We start from the raw sequence: 22,186 nt of genomic DNA on the forward strand, positions 1-22,186 counted from the left end.
ATGTTTATTGGACCCTTACTGTCTTAGCTTGGGGTCCCCCAGAAGCAGAGCCTGAGACAAGGATATCAGTACAAGTAGTTTATTTTAAAGGGGACACAAGAGAGCACCAGTAAGGCAGCGGGTAAGACAGGAAAAGGAAGGCACCCAAGGAAGGTTCAGGAGCAAACAAGTTCCACTGGGGGTACCCGGAGCACTTACGCACCAGTTCCCATCAGCCATTGGTTAAGAGCTGTTGCCAGGGAACATTAATGCCCCAGCACACCTGCCCTAATGCACAGGGGGTGAAGTGAGCTCAAGACGCCAGTGCTGACCCTGGGACCAGGAGAAGCAGATTGAAAGTAGAGCCGGTGAGCCAGGGGATGGGCCAGGGCATGGATAACATCTACTACCCCTGCTATGTGCAAAGCATCCTAAGGGCTACAAAGATGGAGAGGATATAGTCCCTGACCTTGAGAAGCTGAAGCTTCTCTGTGTTTCTCTCCGGTCAAATGGGGGGACCAATCTCTGCCCATCCCACGCAAGGGCTGCTATGAGATCCATTGGTTGGACAGTGCCCTGGAGAATAAACCCTAAAAGCTCATTACAAATGTAGGCTGGGGGGTCGGGGGGGCAGCTCCCAGCTTCCAGCACTGTGCTCTTTACTTGCTCTGAGACAAGCCACTCAGAACAACTCTGGTGCGACAGTCTGCATCGCCCTGGTCCAAGAATGGAGTTGCTGCGATTCTCCGTTGAACCTCAACTTTTCTTAAGCATCTCATGTGCCAGTTCCAAACTAGCTTAACAAGACCCAATGGGTTCTTTTTTATATATATATTAATTTATTTATTTTATTTTTATTTATTTTTGGCTGTGTTCGTCTTCGTTGCTGCGTGCGGGCTTTCTCTATTTGCGGTGAGCGGGGGCTACTCTTCCTTGCGGTGCGCGAGCTTCTCACTGCCGTGGCCTCTCTTGCTGCAGAACACGGACCCTAGGCACATGGGCTTTGGTAGTTGCAGCACGTGGACTCAGTAGTTGCAGCTCGCGGGCTCTGGAGCTCAGGCTCAGTAGCTGTGGCGCACGGGCTTAGCTGCTCTGCGGCATGTGGGATCTTCCTGGACCAGGGCTCGAACCCGTGTCCCCTGCATCGGCAGGCGGATTCTCAACCACCGCACCACCAGGGAAGCCAGCAATGGGTTCTTGAGGTGGGAGAGAGCTGGAAAAGAAATCTCGTGTTCTATAAACCAGGAAGTTCCTGCAAAGGGTCCATAGAGTTGAGATTCTTCTCCGCAATTAGAATAATTTGTGCTAATTCCCATGCCAGGAAGCCATGGACACACACATGCACGTGTACATACACGGATGCACACACGTATGCACACATGCACACATCGGGCACCAACTTCTAAGAAAAAGGAGAGGCTGTCTTATATCCTGAGCATTTAAGGGTCTGATTGAGCAATTTTGTGCCCTTTCCTCCCCTCTCCTTGCTAAGAGGGTGATGGGTATCAGGCTCCCCATTTCCAGAGGATGCTGATAAGGAAAGGAGATGCTCTCCCAAGGCCACCGAGTCCCCGTGTCTTAGAAGGGCCCAGGACATCCTCCCAAAGCACACTGACCAAACACCTCCGGTGCTTCTGTCCTGACTCCTGAAAAACCCATCCTGGGCTTCTCAGTGGTCTTGAGGATTAGAAATCCAACTATTTTTATACTGTTTGTCATTTAGGCCATGATTTCTTTTTTAAAATCAGCATTTAGACAAATTCCTTTTGAAAATGTCCACCTGTCTTAGCTATAGTAAGGGAAAGGAAATTTTGTCTGTGCCCGGGGTCCAAGAGGAACAGCGTACCTGGGGGCTGGGGAGGGGGTGGAGGTGAGGCAGCCCCTCCCCTCCTGAGGCTCTCCTGCTAAAGCTCTGCTGTGCTCAGACTTGACAGGTATGGGGTCTGGTCCTCAGATGCTGGGCTCATCGCCACCCTCAGGGCACTTCCCTCAGCCCAGTCTCCCTGGGAAGTGCTCTGAACGATAGATTTCCCCCTCTTGCCTTCAAAATGTCCCTGAATCTCTCCCGTCCCCAGAGGCTTCCAGTTTTCTAAGGTGACTTCAGGCTACATGTGACACACCAAGCCACGAAGATGTTTTAGGAGACCTCACGTTTTCACATGGGGTGAGGGGAAAGGTAGGCCACTTCCACAGCAGCCCCAGACCTCTGGGTGATATCTGTGTACGTTAATAATGGTCTTCCCCAGAACGCCTCCTAGAGGAGGGATGGGATGGTCATGATGTCCTAGAAGAGGCACAGGTCAGCACTGCAGGTCCAAGGTCGAAGGGCCTGGGGCCCCCTCCTCCTGGAACATTCTGGGATTCTCCCACTCACTGCTCGTAAGTCTCTGGACAAGTCGTCTGACCTTGGGGACTCAACTTTCTCACCCTTTGGCTTTAGTTTCCTGAGTCCCCCACTAGATATTGATTCTGCGGTAGAAATTTTAGGCCCCCAAGGACAGACCAAGGAGGGAAGATTTACGGCCCAGAGGGAGCTTCGCCAATATTCAGCCCAACGCGGGTACGTACCAGCCGTGCTGACCACACTCAGGGAGCCCTTCTACGGCCTGGGCCTTCCCCAGAGCCTTCACTCTGTGCTCTTCCTTCCAGCAAGGACCAGCACCTGTCCATGGGACAAGCTCCGGAGAGACCCTAAAGGCTCTCAAAGCCATCAGTGCCCTCTGCTCGGGGCCAGCGGCAGCTGCCTCAGCTGAGCTCAGGGGCAGCGGGCAGGGGAAGGCGGGCAGGCAGGGCCGCCAGCTCTACTGACGAATCCAAGGCTTTGCGTGCGTCTTTGCCAAGCTGGCCCCAGTCGGGGAGAAAAGACTCCCCGGAGTAAAAGGGAGGGACGGAGAGCCTCCCCACCCTGACCAAGGCTGCCATCAGACTTTCCACACTGCTCTGACCTCACGGGCCCAGGGCCCATCCTCACCCTCAAACCCTCCCTGCGCTCTCACCAGGAGAGAGGCCTGTTTATCACTCTGGGTGGGACCAGAGCCTGTGGGGAATTGAAAAGAAACAGGCGGCTTAGGTTGCTATTGTTTTGTTTAAACAAACTGCTGGCCCGGATGACTTGGAAAGGAATGAGGGGGAGGCTGGGAAGGCAGAGGAGGCCGGGCTGGGCTGGGCTTCAGAGACCTATCTGGGGAGAGTGGCTGCGAGGCCTAGGGCCCTCCCCGCCTCTCCCGGGAGAGAAGGGTATCCAGGGGAGGGGCCTCCGTGCCCCCCGCCCCGTCCTGGCATCCTATTGACCCCTGGCCACACCCCGGCCTGATACTGAGGGGAAGGGGGCTGTGCTGGGAAGGCCAGGCAGAGGGAGCGCGCTCTGCTGCGTCTGACAGGCTCCTGGACGCTCCTGAGCAGGGGGAGGGAAGGGGCAGGGATGTCAAAGGACGTGAAGGAAACGGAGGGAGGGGGGCTCAAAGTGGGGGGGCGGTCCGTCCTTCTGCAGTCTCCTGCCCCTCCTCCGACCAAAGGTAACCTAGATGGACACAGAGGAGCCTGGGGGAGAGGGACGTTCTGGAAAAAAAGGCCCGAAGGGGGTTTCCCTGGTGGCGCAGTGGTTGGGAGTCCGCCTGCCGATGCAGGGGACGCGGGTTCGTGCCCCGGTCCGGGAAGATCCCACATGCCGCGGAGCGGCTGGGCCCGTGAGCCATGGCCGCTGAGCCTGCGCGTCCGGAGCCTGTGCTCCTCTATAGGAGAGGCCACAACAGTGAGAGGCCCGCGCGTACCACACACACAAAAAAAAAAAAGGCCCGAAGTGAGAACAGCCAGAGGGCAGGCTGCCGCCTAAAGAGGAGAATGGTGGGGGAGAGGCTCTGGAATGCGGGGAGGGGCTTACATTTGGTAAAAAGTCAACCACACTAGGGTTTGGGTCACCCAGGTGAGTCTGAGAATCTCCACAGAGAACTGAGAAGAAGCCTCACGCTCCCCCATCCCCATCGCCCCCCATCTCCACCCTGAGCACCTCTCTCGAGGGGAAGGAGCAGGGGCTGCACCACAAGGGCTCAGTGTAAAGGTGGCCAGGGCACACTTAGGTGTTGGCAGAATCAGTGAAGAGCCAGGCTAATCACCATCATTAAGGCTATGAAACCCCACACCGAGGGGCCGCAGGACGCCCTGGCATGGCGCCCTGAGCTGTGGCACAAAACCAGGGCCCCAGCTCCAGCGCCTTTCATCTGAGCATCTCCGGGTCCTGCACAAACAGTAATTAGCACCCGCGTCCCCCCGCCCACGTCCCGGGATCACCTCATGATCCCACAGACACTGAGCAGGGGGGAGAAGGGAGGGAAAGGGGAGGAAGAGAAAAGGGAAACTGAAGCTGTCCCACCGGCCCAGGGTGCTGGGCTGAGTCCGGTCGAGGCTGGGGGAAGTAGCTGCCTCCAAATCAGGGAGTCCGGCCTCCTCCGGCCCTTCCTTGCCCTTCTGGCTGCTCAGGCAGCCGTCGGCCGAGTATTCTGAAGGCCCCAAAGAGAACCCGAGAGGATGGGCAAGCAGTGAGGATGGTCAGCCCCGCCCTAGATCTCACCAGACCCCACAGGCCCCAGAGGTGCGTCCTGGGCCCAGCCTGGGGGCACAGAGGGTGAGAGTGGGGCAGCCCTTCTGGAAGGGTCCTGTCAGGCTCTCCAGAGATCAGGGGTCCATCCCTCGCCACCAGGCCACCCTCAGCAATGTTTGCACCTGTCCTCTCTCCCCAGACCCGCAAGGCACCATTCCAAACCCCACGGGCCGTTCTGGCGGCGTCCCCCAGGACAGCCGGACAGCTTCCTCCTCTTCCAGCCTACTCCCTCCGAGAGAAAGAACTCAGCAGGGCCCACCTGGACTAAGTGTGATGGCATGGCCTTCTGCTGCCCCAGGAGTGACCCTCACCTGTGCCTGTCTCTTATTTTCAGGGCGCTGACATGAAGAAGGGGAAGATTCAGGGCCAGGAGTTATCACGTGAGAAAGCCCCTCCAGCGCCCCTTCCCCCCAGCCAGGGCAGTGAGGGTGATCACAGGAATCACAGCGATACAACTTTATGTGGACGCTTCACGTGTGCAAAGCGCTCAGCCAGCGGTTTACTTGGACGCTCTGATCTTATCTGCACAACTGCCTTTTAAGGTCGCTGCCATCGATATCTCCATTTTAAAGAGAAGGAAACTGAGGCACAGAACCACCTGCCCCATGTCACACAACCAGTAAGGAATGGAGCCCACAGTAACCTGCAGGGCTCCGCTGGGAGAGAACCCAGAACTAGAACCGCCCCCACTCCATGGGACTGGCAGGTAGCTCTCTTCCCTCTGCCCCCTCTCTCTTTCCCCTGCCCCAGTCCCACCATGTGGCTGCGAGTGGCTGCGTGGACCTCCCTTTTCTCTGATGCCCTCCTCTTCCCACCCCCATTCTCACCATCAGCTCCCCCCCTCCCCTCCCTCTGGGATCCCGCCAGCAAGGGCATGCCCTCCACTCAACTTGAAGGGGGTGCTCAGGTGGTGAGCTGGCCTCTGGCAAAGGGTTGAGCAAGAAAAACCAACCGAACATCATGGTTCCGTAAAGCAACGCGGACCCGGGCACCAGATGGGCCTGGATTCAAAGCCCAGCTCCACCACTGACCGTCGGCCTGACCTCACCTCTCAGAGCCTCAGTTTCCTCATCCAGAAAATGGCCGTGACACCCACCTTACCAAGTTGTGGTGAAGATTAGGGAGATGTCACAGGGAAAGCACTTAGCCAGGACCTGGCCCTGAGACGTGGCTCAGCAAGTGTGTCCTCCTTCCCTTTCTCCTCATCCCTACTTTTGGAGGGAGACCTCTTCAGGAAAGTCCTAGTACGAGGGGGTTGCGTCTCTATCTCCCCCGAGGATAAATTCTCAGCTGCATAGAACCACTGAGTTCCCTCACTGGTTGGCAGTGTTTGTAAAAAAGCATCAGTTTACCCACATGTACACACGCGCTGACAGAGACCCTCCAAAACAGCCTCAGCTCCCATGCCCATCGGCTCCGCCAACACCTGCACCCACCCCAGCGGAGACCCCAATTCACACAAATTCACATGGCTCCTGGCACACCCTGTGCTGTTCTCATTCTGCGGACGTGCACACACGCACACACACACACACACACACACACACACATACATCTGCTCTGCAATGCAAAAACCCAGGGAGAAATGAATAGTCAGGAATTCCCCTGGCTGTGGGCACTCCGGAGGCCCCAGTGGCCAGAAGTGCACCACGAGGAACGCTTCCACAGCTCTGAGCAGCAAGTGGTTCTTGTCTAACGATCAGGAGAGGGAGGGGGCCACAGTGTACCGGTACTCCCTCCCCCCAGCATCCTCCTTGCAAACACTTCATCCCCACCCACCCCCAGGAAGATGCTTGGCTCCTTGGAAAGGGAGATGAAGGGAGCAAAGGGGGGGAGGAAGAGGCCCACGCTCTTGGAAGGAGGCCCAGCTGGAATGGCCCGCGAAAGTCGGCCTGCAAAACCCCGAGGCCCTGCATAGACTTGGGGGAAGGATGAGAGATGTCCCCACCCCGCATCTCCCCCGAAAAAGAGTACCTCCCGCACAAAGAGCGAAAGGAAGGGAGACAGGCATTCTCCTCCGGAAGAGCCTGCGTCGGCTCCCGGTGCCCCGAGCACCCAGATCCTACAGCTTCCATGATCAAACCTTTGAACCGAGTCCCACCCACCCCCGTAACCACTTCCAGATCCTCCGGATCCAGCCAAGAAATTGGCTTCTTTGGGGATTGAGTTCATAAGGAAATGCTGAAAAAATAAATAAAAATCTCCTGCCAAAAACACTCGCAGAGGAAGATGAGTTTCTCTCGAGGGAGGACATCCATCAGGACAGACTAAAGCAAAAAGAGGACAACGCCAACACCCGCTGGCCCAGAAAGGCCCAAGAGCCCGGCCAGCACCCAAGACCTTCAACCAGCCCACACCTCCTCCTCCCGCCACCCTAGATAATGTACTTCTTAAATGAAGCTGCTGAAGACGAGATCCTGCCAAAGATAAATCCTAGTGGTTTGCAGTGGGTGGGACCCCAGGAGGGGTCCGTGAAAAGGACCAAGAATGATTCTCTTTCCCCCTGCCCAGAATAGCCAGGAACCCCTGGGTACTGTGGGATGTGGAGCGGTGGGCTCCATTTTTCTGGATACCCTGGATACCCATGAGGGTGCTCTCTCATTTTTCTACCCACAGCCTACCAGCCTCCTTCCCCACCAGCACAAAGTGGCTTCCATCGCTACCAGTTCTTCGTCTATCTTCAGGAAGGAAAGACCATCTCTCTCCTTCCTAAAGAAAACAAAACTCGAGGTAAGGCCTTCCCATCCTTCAAAGCCAGGATGAATTCTGGGGTGGAAGTGGATGCTTCGTGAATTCATGGGGAAGTCAGGACCTTGACCATACCCGTGAGCCTTGGAGGTGGAGTCAAAGGGTGGTGTTTCTTGAGAATAAACTGGGATGAGTGTCTTCAAAGAGATGTTGGCATCAGATATGGTCTCCCCCTAGAAGTTCCATCGTCCTAGATGGTGGCTTCAGCGGGGTGGGTGGACCTATAAGGCAGAGTCCCAAAGGGAGTAACTGGAGCCTAAGAGAGAAGCATCTCCCCCAGTAGTTTCTTTTTTTTTTTTTTTTAAATTAATTAATTTATTTTTGGTTGCATTGGGTCTTCTTGCTGCGCGCGGGCTTTCTCTAGTTGCACAAGTGGGGGCTACTCTTCATTGCAGGGCGCAGGCTTCTCATTGCGGTGGCTTCTCTTGTTGCAGAGCACGGGCTCTAGGCGCACAGGCTTCACTAGTTGTGGTACACGGGCTCAGTAGTTGTGGCGTGAGGGCCTAGCCGCTCTGCGGCATGTGGGATCTTCCCAGACCAGGGCTCGAACCCGTGTCGCCTGCATTGGCAGGCGGATTCTTAACCACTGCACCACCAGGGAAGCCCTCCCCCAGTAGTTTCAAATGGCATGTGCAGGCAGCTACCCCACACCACTTCTGCAGGTAATTGTACCCTATAGTTGAGTCTGATCTGGACAAGAGGGCCATGGAATGCCACCCTGCCGGTCTGTCTTCAATGGTCGTTAATTGCTCTGTGCCATCTCAGTGGTGGGGTGAAGACTTCCCTGGCCATGCCCCCTCCATTGGCTTCTCTGAACAGCCCTCCTGGCACTCTTCAGAGGACCCATTTCCCATAGCTTCCCAATGGCTAACCCAGGCTGCTTGGCCTTGGTCCTCCTACCAGCAGAGCTGGGGAGCTGGGGAGCCCAGGACACCTGGCTCCTGCAGTGCCGATGCCACAGGTGACTCACCTGACCCCGTGTGGGCCATGCCTGCTCTCTGAGCCTTAGGTTTCTCTTCAAGAAAGTGGGAACTATAGTAATCCCTGTGCACTCTATGACCCACCCCACCTCCCTCCCCCCAGATGAGGGAAGGAAGAGAATGCGGAATGCACAAATGCCAACTTGGGAGCACAAAGGGCACATCCCCCAGGCTGACAGGAGGGTGGGTGGGTGTCATCAGCCATTTCCTCTTACCCAGTGACCCTAACCAACCTCCACCCACTGGGAAGCCGGAGAAAGTACTGTTACAAGCCTACTGCCCCAGGCCCCGGAGGAGAGGAGGGGAGCATGGAGCCCTTCAGATGTGCTGAGCAGGGGCCGCCAATCACAGGAGGCTCTGGACTGCCCTAGAAGCGGAGTTGGTGCAACGTTTCCACTGCTGAACCTTTCCCCAGGTGCCCCCAGCACCTTGCCAATCTGTAAATCTGTTTAAATGGCTCTGCCCAAGACACCCTTTCAAGTCTGGATACAAAGAGAGAAAGGAAAGAAAAACGTATCTTGCCCAGGCGAAGACCAATTTCTCCAATTCCCTGGGTCCCTGTCTCATCATGAAGCCCCTTCCACCAATCCAAGCACTGTGATCTCCGGGGGCTGGAAACTAGCACCTCAGCCCACGATGCTTCCCCGCACGTGTGGGAGTCGCATAAACTAGGGCAGTACCTCCGATCACCACGTTAAATGTCAGGGTCACAACAGTGCCCTGAAGTCGCCTCCGTAGGACCGAGCACTCTCCGAGGGCAGGACGGAGGGGGAAGGAGCGTTAGGTGACGCCTGGAGGAGCAGTGAAAGGGGCAGAGGAGGAAAAGGGACGTATGCACCAGAGGCCTTTTCCACCCCTGCCATGGCTCGTCCTCCTGAGCCACGGGTGCTTTTCCTATGATATCAACAGCAGGCAGGGAAGCTGGAGACCCATCGGGCCTGAAACTCGTTACTAGTCCCTGTGGATCTTCGCCCAGACTATGGCTGGTCGTGCACTCCCATGGCCACCCCCCTTCCATCCACATGAAAACTTAGGAACCGGACTTGCCCCTGGGCAGAGTCCCTTTGGCTTCCATGCTGTTTCGTTTGCTGCCAGAAATGGAGATGATAAAATTATTCTCACGGATGAAAGCTCTGGCCGGGGTTCCAGCCATACCACGTGACGCCTTCCACGCGCCCCGTACTAAGGGCTTTGGAGAGAACACAATCCAGGGCACAGGGAAAGCTCCCTGCCTTCAAGAGGCTTACGATCTCCTCTGGAAACACTTAAATAATGATGCAGAGCGGCGTATAATTAAGCCCTTAATTGCGTTTCTGGCTGTACGGACAACTGGAGATCACGTGGACTTAGGGACAGTCCTGTCCCTTCCCAGGATCCCTTTCCCTCCAGGATGACACACCCTCTTCAGCCAGGAAGAGTGAAAGGTATTTTCCTGCAAGGTGAGGATATGTTGATTTCCAGTCTCTAGCTAGTGATTTGACTTTTAAGCAAGTCAGCTAATGTCTCTGGGCCTCAGGTTCCTCATCTAGAGAATGAGGGGTTGGATCTAGATGATCTACAAATCCACATGATCCTGAGGCTACTTGGAGGAGGCCGGGCGTGGGCCAGGAGGAGAGTGAAGGAAAAAGGGAGCTCTGGGCTGGGGAAACTGCAGAGGCAAAGATTGTTTTAAAAAGTGAGAAGGAGGCCCCCTGTGATGGTTATGAAAGGAGAAAGTGGGAGAAGGCTGTGGAGGATCTCAGAAGCTCGGCACAGCTGTGACTTTGGTGGGTGCCCTGGAGAGCTGCTGGAGATTGCTCGCGGGAGAAGTAACATGCAAAAGCCGCTCTTTAGAGATGACGGCGCTGGAGTGGTAGGCAGGATGGACCAGAGCGAGAGGACAGGAGGCCTCCAGAGGCCTAGAGACGTGTGGTGTGGACGAACCCAAGGGGCGACTGTAACAGCAGAAGCAGCCTATGCGCAATGGCGGAATTCCAAAGGCCTTGGCGGTCTCTGAAGCACCTGCACGGTGCTGGGGGGTCTCCAGCTGCGCCAGGCTGGACCAGCACTCAGGAGGCCAGGATGAGGAGCCCTGAAAAGAAATGTGGACCCTGGGGCTTACTTTGATCTAGTTTTCTTTTTTTTTTTTTTTTTTTTTTGCGGTACACGGGCCTCTCACTGTCGTGGCCCCTCCCGTTGCGGAGCACAGGCTCCGGATGCGCAGGCTCAGCGGCCATGGCTCACCGGCCCAGCCGCTCCGCGGCATGTGGGATCTTCTCGGACCGGGGCATGAACCCGTGTCCCCTGCATCGGCAGGCGGACTCTCAACCACTGCGCCACCAAGGAAGCCCTGATCTAGTTTTCTTTCCATGGAGGGAGGTGGGGAGTCCCAGGGTATGCGTGCCATAGCCAGCCTTGGTTAGGTGACCCCTGGATGAACGAGCAGGAACAACGTCCGGAGGCTGCGGGCGAGAGGTCAGTATGCAGGAGCCCAGCTAGAAGGGCACCCATGGAGGGTGGTTAACTTGACCCAGTCCTGCGGGGTTGCCTCTCTCTCTGGGACTTAGTCGTGTATGACAAGTTTAGGATGAGAAGGGAGCATGAGATTATTCTCATTGAACTTGTATGACTGTGTTGGGGGTCGGGGTGGGGGAGGTGGAATTGCTCAGAACCGGGGACTGAAACCCTCTCCCGGATTCCTCTTTGTCCTGTGACCCCAGGATGACATACAAGGGGTCAGCAAATGGAAGATCTTGACATTCAAACTCTCACCATGTGACCTGGGACAAGCCACCTCACATCTCTGGGCCTCAATTTCTCCATCATCAAGACTAGGGGTTGGACTACTTGGTCTACCAGTGAATGACCCTGAACAGATTTGCTCCCAGCTCACCGAACTCTCCCACCTTCGAGTTCTGCCAGACAAATTAGGGTGTGACTCACCCTACCAACCCCACACGCTTTGAGTAGAGGTCTTCGATCAGATACGGGGCCGCCGGGACCACAGCAGGGACTTGGAAGCGGATTTGGACCTACCTTGCTCCTAGTTTATAAAATCCTGCCTTTCAAATCCACAGCTCCTTCCTCCCCGTTCCATTTTCCCCACCACGCTTGGCATGGTTCACCAATGCCCTCTGCGTTCATTCAGATGACGCTAAGTGTCAAGTATGTGTGAGGCCCCGTTCTGGGTGCTCTGGGTACAGAAATACATCCCTGCTGCCGTGGATGTATGGAATCACCTGGTGGAGCTCTGCAGGTACTAGGAGCTCACAGAGAGAGTGGAGGGAGATAGTCACATAGCTTAAGCATGACCGCATCCCAAATGGGGGAGAACACTGAAGCCGACAGAACCTGAACTGGTGCCCTCTGACAAGGGCTGGCCCAGTTTCACTATTTGTCCCTAAGGCGACACTTCACCTTCCCAAATTTGGAGCTGTGGCATTATCTCGGGCCTGTAATACACTGGACTTGCACCCTCGACCTCCAAGTTAACTCCCCTCCCCCACGCCCAATCCCCCTGCTCCCACCCTCCACACCCAAAGCCTAGAATAAGGCCTCTGGGCTCATCTGGGATTCACGATGTTTTCTCTACACATCTTCCTCACAGCAGCCTTGGATTTGTCCTCCAGACTTCCAGGTTCTAGAGGAACCAGCTGAATGCTTTGAGGGGCCCATGTCTGAAGAGGGTCCACACTCACTGCGTTGGTTCACACCCTTCCGAACCACACACTGCCAGGATGCCCACTGACTCCTGCTTCTTCATTCACGTCAACCTGCCCACCTTCTCACTCAACAGTTGATTTGCTTCTGCCGGCCGACCCGGGCAGAACATTTTCCCCCTTCCCCCAAACCGGGACCACCTTCCCACCTTCAGGACACCAGTCCGTGGCGCCTTTCAAAACTACGCCACAGGGCCACCTTCTCTCAGTCGGCGACCCTACCCTGCCCTCTCCTGCTCCTCTCACAGGCTCACAAAACACCCTGTTGTACGCCCTCAGTTACCTGCTTTTCTCTCTTCTGTATTTCTTTACATTTTTCTCTTGCCTGGGTCCTACTTCCACCATGAGACCAGAGAGATTCCTGGAGGGAAGAGCTCACCTCTATCTTTTCTTTTGTTGCTTTTAGTATTTATTTTTTTATTTTTATTTTTTTGGCTGTGTCGAGTGTTAGTTGTGGCAGGGGGAATCTTTCGTTGTGGCACGCAGGCTCTTCGTTGCGGTGTGGGGCTTCTCTCTAATTGTGGCACGCGGGCTCCCTGACCAGGGATCGAACCCGTGTCCCCTGCACTGGAAGGCGGATTCGTTACCACTGGACCACCAGGGAAGTCCCCGAACTCACTCTGGTCTTACGTTCCCTTTTTTGCCACCTGTTTCTGGGCTCAGCCCACTGTGGACTTTATTTTTTATTTTTTTTAAAGATTTTTTTGATGCGGACCATTTTTAAAGTCTTTATTGAATTTGTTACAATATTGCTTCTGTTTTGTTTTCTGGTTTTTTGGCCCCGAGGCACATGGGATCTTAGCTCCCCGACCAGGGATCGAACCTGCACCCCCTGCACTAGAAGGCGATGTCTTAACCACTGAACTGCCAGGGAAGTCCCCACTGTGGACTTTGAATCAATGAGTGTTTGTATAGGGGACACACCCACGTGTGCCCATTCAAACACACACACACACACACACACACACGGATCTGCACATTCTCACATGCCACATTCACAAACACACCTCACGGTCAAGTTCCTTTAACACCTGCGTAGGCAGCCGCTTCTGTGAACACTGTGCCCACAAATGACGATTTCGGTGTCCACACCCTCCCTGTCCCAACGCCGAGCCAGCGGGGCCGCGCACGCCCAGCCTCTCCGCCAGCCTGCCCTGCCCCTCCCGGACCTGCCCCTTGCCCGACCGTGTGGGGTGGGCAGCACAGCGGCCACTGTTCCCCAGGGCAAAGGAGGAGACCGGAGCCCAGAACAGTGAGTGGCTTGGCTGACCGAGGGTCTGCAGTTAATAGCAGGTTCACTTCCTTCTGCTTTCGGGGGCAAAATGCTCTTTGCAGCCGTTTCACCCACATTCCCTCTCCCCCAACCCCGACCACCAGATTTCTGGGCCCTGGTGTGGGGATGGAGAGGGAGCAAAGCTGTCCCGCTGCCTTGGGTGGCCTCAGCGACACACCCACACACCGCTCCCCTGGAGGAGGGCTGTAGCCCAGCGCCGCATGGGGACCACGAGTCCCGGGAGCTGTGGCCTGTGCCGTGCCTCACCTCAGCGCCTCGCCCAGGGAGATCACGAGCCCGCGTCACGCTCCTCAAGGGTGAGCCAGGGGAATCCCCTCCATGCCACAACTCAATCCAGAAGCCTCTCAAAGGCTGTGAGTGAGCCCAGAACCGTGCCGCAGAGCCAGGGGAGCCAACAGGCCACGCCAGGCTCGGTCTCGCCTCCATAGGCTGGCCTCGGGGACCTGCAGAGGGACTGCTCCTTGCAGAATGGGATGGGGGAGCGGGGGCGGGCAGAGGAGGGTCCCTGGGCTCCAGACCAGGCAGCGAGAATCTGCTCCCCAGCACCACAGGCAGCTGAACTGAACAGCTTCTGGGCGAGCCACCCACCCACAGGGGTCAGAGAGGAGGGACAGGCGGAGACTTGCCACGCAGTGGGCTTGAAGTCCTGCTTGTGGCGTCTAAAGGCCTGCGGGGCACCGTGGGTGATTGAGATAAGGGGCGCCGTGGGGAAATGTTTGAAAGCACGGGCCGAAGGCGTGAAGGCAGCCGAGCTCCAAGCAGCGTCAACAGTAGGAGGCAGCACGCGGAGCGACCAAGGCTGGGAGGAAATCCACCAGGCCTGGTGGCAGTGAGGAGAGGCACAGTGCAGGCCAAGCAGCAGGGAAGGGGGCCCCGCCTGGAGACCAGCCCAACCCAAACACACACAACACACACAGACACAAACACATGCAGCCCACTGCCGAACAGCCCCTCTCCCGCCCCCCATGACCTCCCATGGTGGTTCACCTGGCCAGGCCCCAGGAGCCCCCGGGGCCCAGCCCCTGAGTCACCGTGTGGGCTTGTGTCAGGCAGCCCTCTTCTGCCTCCGAAGCGCCCCACCCACCTGGCAGAGCGGGTAGGACTGGGGGCCTGGCAGCGGCCCAGATGGGGGCAGCTGTCAGACAGGCGCCCTGGCTAGGAACCGCCTGCCATCTCCACAGGCCCCAGGCAGCCCTCTTCCAGAACATGCCCCAGTCGATCCCAACATCAACTGCCCAAATCTGTATTGAACAGGTCATCAGGAAACCACAGAAAATCCCCAAATTTCACCCGCAACTCCAGCCAGCCGTCACCACCACCAAATGCTGGAATTGATAACTGGGGGCGAAATGGACCGTTTCGAGTCTCCACTCTTCTCGCTCCCTTCCCCACCCCTGCCCCCAGCCACAGGGCGGAGGGAGGAGGCCTGGGTGATCCACTTACTGGATAGTTAGGAATGGCACTTCCGCTCTCCAGCTCTCCTGGGTTCTCCTCTCCAGAGGAGCCGGAGGTAACCCCTCCCCACCCCTGGCATCCCCCCGCCAACCTCACTCCCGCCAAAGTCAAAGTGGTCCCCTCGGCCCCAAGCCTCTCGAGCCAGCGGGATCAGCCCCTCAGCAAATAGCCTCCAGAAGTAATTGGATGTGATGGAACGAGGGCTTTTCAGCTCCTGAGTGGAAGTCTCTGGATGTCATTTAATGGCACAAAAAATAAAAGGCTCGGGCCTCCCGCCCACCACCGCCAGGACATCATTAATCTCAGCAGAAAGGCATCAGCACTCCCATCACCGCAGCCAGCCCCACGAAGCGTCAGACAAATTACAGACCTGAGCCGGGCGCTCAGCGGGACGCTTATTAGGCTGGTGTTCCGTTTTTATCTTTTCTTCAGGGCCACTGTCCCCTGCCAGGAAGCACTTGTGTCCCTGCACAGGGGGAGGGCAGGGGGAGGGCAGGGAGAGGCCAGGGAAGAGCCTGGCTGCCTTGGTTAGACGCAGCTCCCGGCCTGGGGTGACAGGGCGGCCCCAGGCCAGGCGCCGGGCACCGTGAGTCCCAGCAGAGGCTGAGGGGACCCATCCGAAGGCTTAGAACCCACCCCTTGTTCCCAGCTCACCCAAATGGGGGCCTCCCTCCCAGCGAGAGGGGGACGCTTGAGGGCCCACTGAGGACCAGATGACAAGTCAGGTGGGAGCAAGGACACAAGGGAACGCTGTCCTGTGCTGTTGGAAGTCTTAAGAGTAGGACTGCTGGAGAGACTCCAGGACCACTGCTGGGTCAGGACCTCGTCTGCCAGGGTTGCACGCTGTGCTGCTGGCTGAGGCCACCCTGCGAAGGCCTAGCTTCTTATTAGTCCATTGTTAATTGTCCTATATTATAAACTCGTAGAGGGCAGGAGTGGCGCCTGGATAAAGCCACCCTCCCCCATGCCTGGCAGACCCCGGAAGCAGCTGTCAGTGTTGGGGGGCCTGGATCCCAGGGTCTGAGATTTCCCTCCAGCTCAGAGCTTCTGAATTCTAGCCCAGGTGCTGTCTACCCAGCTCTCCCGAATCCTGGGGTGGCTGGGGGTTGCTAGACTGGGTGTAACATCCCCTTCTCAGTCTCTTGGATGCCTCTTAACCCTGATAGGCCCAATGGGAGTGGTCCAGCCCGTGTGATGAGCCACTCCCAAGCAGTGGTAAGCCAGCCCCACAGATCTGGGAGGCCGGGGGTGAAGAGATGAACTGTTCAGGAGCTGTCCCAGGGCCATTCCCGAACATTCCAGCCTTGCAGTCCCCAGGACTCAAACTCAGAGGATGAGTCTCTATGAAGCCTCCCTCCCCGTTGTTGATGACAGGGGTCATTCACCCCCTCCCAGTGTCTCGTAGAGATCAGGCTCAGAACACCCCTCCCCACGGCTTTAGATGAGGTGACCTAACTTCCCCTGCTCCCCGCCTCCGGGCCCAGGTCTGGAACATCTTTAACCTCTAACATCTTCCCCATCAGTACCGGCCAGTAAGTGAGCAAATGGCCTCTGCGTATGGCTTAGCTGGATGGAAGCAGCATCCCCTAGGGTTGTGCAGGGACCCACCTGCACATCATATGCGGTAACCCTGCCCTGAAGAGCCCAGGCCTCTGTGTTCCAGCCACTGGCTCAGGAGACACCCTCCTCCTTCCTCCCTGTGGCCGGAGGCCTCCTGCCACAGAGGCCTTTGAAGTGTACTCACCACTCCTGCCCTCATCCCAGGAAGAGCCCATCCAGGGTGGGTCCAGGGTACAAGGGGAGTGGCCCGAGCACAGGCAGCAGCGCCGCCCTCTTCCTGCATGGCAGCAGACCCCTGCAGCTCAGGGACCCGGGCAGTGCCGTACAGGATGGGGCTTTCCACAGAAAGCGGCGACCGCAAAAGCCACAGCCTCCAAAGTCCTCGTCTCTCCCCACACAGCCCTGAGGGCCTGACTCACCCCTCTTCCTTCTAGAACTTGCACAGGGTCAGTTCCTCTTGCCCTCTGTGGCAGGAAACGGAGGTGTAAGGAGTCACGGCCAAGCCAGGGGAGGAGGCCGCAGAGGCTAGCAGCCAGGCGGCACTTGGGCCCCGTCTCCCGAGCGATGGGGCGGGCTTGCGGAGCTGCCCAAGGACCCCAGCGTTGTTGGAAATGGGACCCGGAAGCAGCTGCAAGGCCCCCCGGGCACTCCTAGCTCAATCAAGAGAGCAGACTGCTGGGAGAGGGGAGCAAGGTCTCCCTGGGTGCAGGGGATTTCTTTCCGTCAACTTGCTCTGATCTCGTGATGAGTTTCAATTCCCTCCCTGCCACCAGGTTCCTTCCTGCCCTGCTCCGTGGGGAAGGCCCCCTTGTCCCCGTGCCCGCCATGCGCCAGTTCACCCATGACCTTTTCCCTGGTATGCAGGCACACACACACGCACATATACAAGCATGCACACACACACACGCACACGCACACACACACACACACACACACGCACACACACACACACACACACACTTTCCCAGGGTCGTGTTACTACAATTCTTTTCCAGTCCGCTGGGTGCCCTGGGTGCAAAGGCCACAGCCAGGCGAGTACCTGCTCCCTCCTTTCTCCCTCCCTCCCTCCATCCCATTCTAGTGGAAAATCCCCAGCATTGGGTCCTACAGCCCAGCAGCAGCCCATCCCATGCAGCCCTTCCCCCAAGAGAACTCCCGAAGCACCTATTTTCTAGGCCCTCAAAGGCGCAATTTGAATGCACAACCACATTCACAATTACAGCCAGATAAGACCTGAAGGAACCCGTAGAGGTCCTCTCCCCCATCCGTGCCCCTGAGAAGCTTCCGCACCGGAACCTGGTCTTGTTTCCCAAACCCTGGGCCTCAGGCACCCTCAGCACCACCATCCCATCTGTGCACTAGGAATAAATATAGTCTCCCCTTGTGAGGATTAAGTGAATATGTGTGGAGTTCCTAGAACTGTGCCTGGCACATAGGAAGCACTATATCCGTGTTATTGCTATTATTATTATTATTATTATCATTGTTTTGTTTCTTTGGTTTAAAAATTGTCCTCTCCTTGAGACCATCTTTGAAATGCAAACAGCTGGGGGTGTGGGAGGGTGGCAGGTAGAGGGGATTTGCCTTCTTCATTGCTAAAAATGGAGGTGGGTGTAGACCAAGGACCACAGGTGGGTAGAGGGGCGGCTCAGGGAGGAATCTAGGCTGCCAGCCCCTCACTTCCTGCTCTCCGTGTGTTAGAGATTACTGTTCTCCATTGGTTCAGGCTATATCAGCCACTGTCTAGCTCTACTCCAGGCAGGCTCTACCCCTAGTACTCCCTCCAGCCAGGGAAGGCTGCTAGATTTTAGGGGAAAAAAACCCAGGGGGCGGGCAGTGATGGTGATAACTAAATAAATAAATACAGGATGTCCAATTCAATTTGCTAGTATAAGTATGGCCCAGGCAATATGTGGGACATACTTACACTAACAGAGTATTCGTTGCTCCTCTGAAATTCAAGTTGAACTGGGCAACCTGTATTTTACCTGACAACCACCCACCGAGGGTGCCTGAGGCCCAGGGTTTGGGAAACAAGAGCATGGGAACATGCCTCTGACCGCCTCCCTCAGCCTCTCCCCCGTGCCTGGGGCCTCGCTCTCCTTGCCCTGCTGCTAGGCCTGTTCACACTTGTCCCAGAAGATGCACCTCCCCCTATGCCCCTGTGTTCTCTTCCCCCGAGGAGGCCCCCTCTGACCTGGGCACCCACTGGACTTCCCCAGGGTCCAGGCCGGGAATGTCTCGCCCACACTCTGCTCCCCTCCAGGATCCAGGTCTTCAGGGCAGGGAGAAGCAGCCTGGCCCTATGCCCTGCCTCTCACCTCTGCCACAGCCAGGGAAGGAACCCTGTCGCACAAGGTCTCCTGGGACTCCGGGGGAGGTGGCCGGGCTTCTGGGGAGGAGATTGGAAGAACGGCATAGACGGTTCTGCCAAGCTCAGCCCCGGCAACTGGGCTGACCAGGTATGAAGAAAAGAAGCATTCAGGCCTCAGTCAGGAGAGCCTGCAGGAAAAGAGGGGTGGCTGGAGAAAATGGGCAGCCAACCTGACTGGGCATTTCCTTTCTGCGTACGAGTGAGAAGGCAGAGTTCTGCCAAATAAAGTCCTGGAGAAACCGACCAAAGGCCATCCCCGTTGTCCTCCAGGAAGCGTCCTTCCCAGACGCTGCTAACATCCAGAGACTGCCCCTGCAGCCAGGAGCCAGAGGGCACCCCTCAGACCGATGGCCACGGCCGCCTCCTCCTCTCTCTGCTCCCCACAGCTGGCCTCCCTCTCAGGCCCCTTCCAGCTCTGAAGTCCACGGTTCTCTCTCACTACTTCCCTGTGGTCTGTTTGTCCTTCCAGGCTCTTGGAATATGGACAGATTTCTGAGCCGCTTCCACCTGGGCGAACCTGAAGCCAGCACCCAGTTCATGACCCAGAATTACCAGGACACGCTGCATCACCAGGCTCTGGGAGGAAGCAGTGAGCCCAAGGACAAACCTGAACCGAGATAACTGCCCGCCAGACCTCAGGCTTCACGTTGCAGGTGTGTGCACAGTACTCACCGCCCGTGGTCTGTGTATAGACCCCACTCCGGGTATGAAACCCTTTCTCTTCCGAATAAAAAAAAAAAAAATGATCCAGGGCTTAATGGTTGGATGTTCTGTTTCCAAACCTGTCCTCCTTCTAAAACCAAGAGGAGGAAATCAATTGATGTTCAGCACTGGGGCCTGGGGCATTCCTGTAAATGCAAGTGGTGGGGGGGGGAAGTGGGGTGGGAAGGATGGACAGGCGGGCGGGGGGGATCTCTAGCCCTGAACGATCACTGAGGCACCGTGTGACCTTGAGCAAGTCACTTATCCTCTCTAAAATTCTGCTTCCTCAGGTGTGAAATTGAGGAAGAAGAGGCAGGGGGTGGTTGGTTTATCACCACGGTCCTTTCCAGCTCTGACATTCATTTAACAAACATTGTCAGCACCTGGTATGTGCCTGACCTCCTGCCAGGGGCTGGGGTGACATGTATGACCAGGGCAGGCCCAACAGGAGGCTTGCTTCTTGGAGCTTCCAGACTACTACAGGAGGGCAAACTTTATCAGATGACCACAAGTAAATTCCAGCAAATGTGGCAAGTGTCCTAAGGAGTAAAGGCGACGCGCTTTGTGATGGGGGGTGGGGGGTGGTAAAGCTCAAAAAGCCCTCTTCTTGGGCTTCCCTGGTGGCGCAGGGGTTAAGAATCTGCCTGCCAATACAGGGGACACGTGTTCGAGCCCTGGTCCGGGAAGATCCCACATGCCGCGGAGCAACTAAGCCCCTGCGCCACAACTACTGAGCCTGCACTCTAGAGCCCGCGAGCCACAACTACTGAAGCCCCTGCGCCTAGAGCCCGTGCCCCACAACAAGAGAAGCCACAGCAATGAGAAGCCCGCTCGCCACAACTAGAGAAAGCCCACATGCAGCAACGAAGACCCAGGGCAGCCAAAAATAAATAAATAAATAATAAAAATAAATAAAAGAAGGCTGCCTGCTGACTTAAAAAACAAAAGCTCTCTTCTTCCTGAGGAAGTGATGTTTAACTTCAAGGCTGAGAAGTGGGGTAAGGGTGAATGATGAGTGGGGACAGGGGGCAAAGAGGAGAAATGACACCTCCAAGCCCCCGTGGGTGATGGGGGCAATGAAAGGCCAAAATCATGGCCACCTGGACAGATAGACAAAGACAAGAACAAGCCAGGCCTTGCAGCCATGTTCACGTTTTGGACTCTACCCTGAAAGCGCTGGGGAATTGTGGAATGATAAGTAGACTGGAGGGGAGAGGGGGCGTCATCTGACTTATGCTTTTAGAAAGCTGTGAAGAAACACCTTGGTGTCTGCAAGGAAGGGATTTTCAGCGTCCTGACTGCCCCTGGACGTTCTCTGAAGGTCTCTTGGCTTTCCCACCCAAAACCCCCTTAGAGGCACCTCTCTGCCACGGTCTCATTCATAGGCTAAACTCCCCTACCCTCAACTCCAGTCCCCTCAGCCCCACCCCTACCCCCTCAACAAGCCCCTCTGCTCAGTTTCCCTCCGAGAGTTAATTACTCCCCACCTCCTTGGCTAGAAAACAGCAAGATGGGTGACTCATGCATGCAAAGTGCCTGAGATCCCCAGATGAAAGGGGCAGGCCGCACCTGGGCCCAGGGTTATTACCTTCCTAGAGGCATGCCCCGCATTAGCTGGAAGGCAAGGGGCCCAGGCCAACCCCTCAGCCCAGCCCAGCACACTCTTGACTAGTGGGAAGATTTTAGTGACGGGCATCTGAAGAACACCAGGAGGTGGGAGATGGAGTTTGTGATGGGAGGGGATTGGATGGTGCAGCCGCCCCCCTACTGCCCCACACCGATAGATTCAGCTCCCCGCCCAGGTGATGGACAGCAAGCTCTTATGCTACAGAAGGGCCTTTGATGCCAGTCCAGGCAGCAGGAGCTCCCTACTCCCTTCTACGCCACCAGGCAGGCTTGTCGGCAGAGCTACAAGAAGAAGCAAAGGCAGTGTCCCTTTGCAGTGTCATGGAAGGCAGCCCTGGAAGGGACTCTCTGAGTGTGTGTGAACCTCCCTCTCTCCGGGCCCTTCTCCCCTCAGCACCCACCCCACCGGGCCCGGAGTGTAATTGGCAGCTCCGGTCGGTGCCCAAGGCCAGCATAAATAGCAGGTCAGCTTCCTAGAGCAGCCCCAAATCGAGACACATCCTCCTCTCTTCTGCTTTTAATTCCTTGTGGCTAGCATGTTTATTTTGGGTGAGGAAAAAAAATCGGATGTTTATCCTTCGAGGAAATTATCGGCTTGCTTTCCTTCCCTTTCCCCCCCTCCTTCCTTTCTTTTCCCCTGGTGCTTTGGGCTTTTAGTTCAGCTGCCAGAGAGACCCCCACCCTCCTGGCCTCCAAACTTGAAAAAAGAACAAAACTAGCCCAGGCTCTAGGCTGAAGCCAGCCCTGTCAGACGTCCCTGGAAGCCACAGAGAAGGAGTTCCCAGTGGCCGGGAGGGGAAGCCTGGAGGCCAGGAGACCTTGGGGAAGCCCCCTTAGTCAGCTGTCTGCCTGCAGAAGGCTTTGGGCCTCGTGCCCCTTTTCTTTCGCTGCCTCCTCCAGGAAGAAACAAAATGAGCATGTAGATTGCTTCGAGACAGCTAACAAAGCAGCTAAGAAAGGGAGTGTCCGTGACCCCTTTACAGGGATGAAGAGAATTGATGGAATTATCGTCGTCATCATCATTATCGCATACCATTTGTTGAGTGCTGTCTGCACACCAGGCACCGTGCCAAATGCCTGACGTGTGGCATCTCAGTTAGTGCCTTCCTGCCCAGCTTTACAGCCTACCGGGGCCTTCATACATATTCTCTCATCCGATTGTCACAACTATCG

General features: G+C 56.4%; 1 protein-coding gene and 1 long non-coding RNA gene across 3 annotated transcripts in view; one reads left to right on the top strand and one right to left on the bottom strand.

Annotated features, from left to right (window-relative positions):
- The window catches only part of PEBP4 (phosphatidylethanolamine binding protein 4), a 213,738-nt gene extending 194,306 nt beyond the window's left edge, over positions 1-19,432 (top strand). For both annotated transcript variants that reach the window (XM_073805836.1, XM_033857669.2), the window contains 3 exons: positions 4,911-4,956; positions 7,193-7,306; positions 19,155-19,432. In XM_073805836.1, the coding sequence (XP_073661937.1) occupies positions 4,911-4,956; positions 7,193-7,306; positions 19,155-19,306 (312 nt within the window). In that variant the 3' untranslated portion in view covers positions 19,307-19,432. The remainder of the gene's footprint in view (positions 1-4,910; positions 4,957-7,192; positions 7,307-19,154) is intronic.
- On the bottom strand, positions 64-16,921 carry LOC141278942 (uncharacterized). The gene is made up of 2 exons (XR_012332401.1): positions 16,496-16,921; positions 64-1,192 (listed from the first exon to the last, which is right to left on the bottom strand). It is a non-coding gene; the product is annotated as an uncharacterized lncRNA (long non-coding RNA).
- Positions 19,433-22,186: the final 2,754 nt, after the last annotated feature.

The sequence above is a fragment of the Tursiops truncatus genome, chromosome 6, assembly GCF_011762595.2.
Source record: "Tursiops truncatus isolate mTurTru1 chromosome 6, mTurTru1.mat.Y, whole genome shotgun sequence".
NCBI lineage: Eukaryota > Metazoa > Chordata > Mammalia > Artiodactyla > Delphinidae > Tursiops > Tursiops truncatus.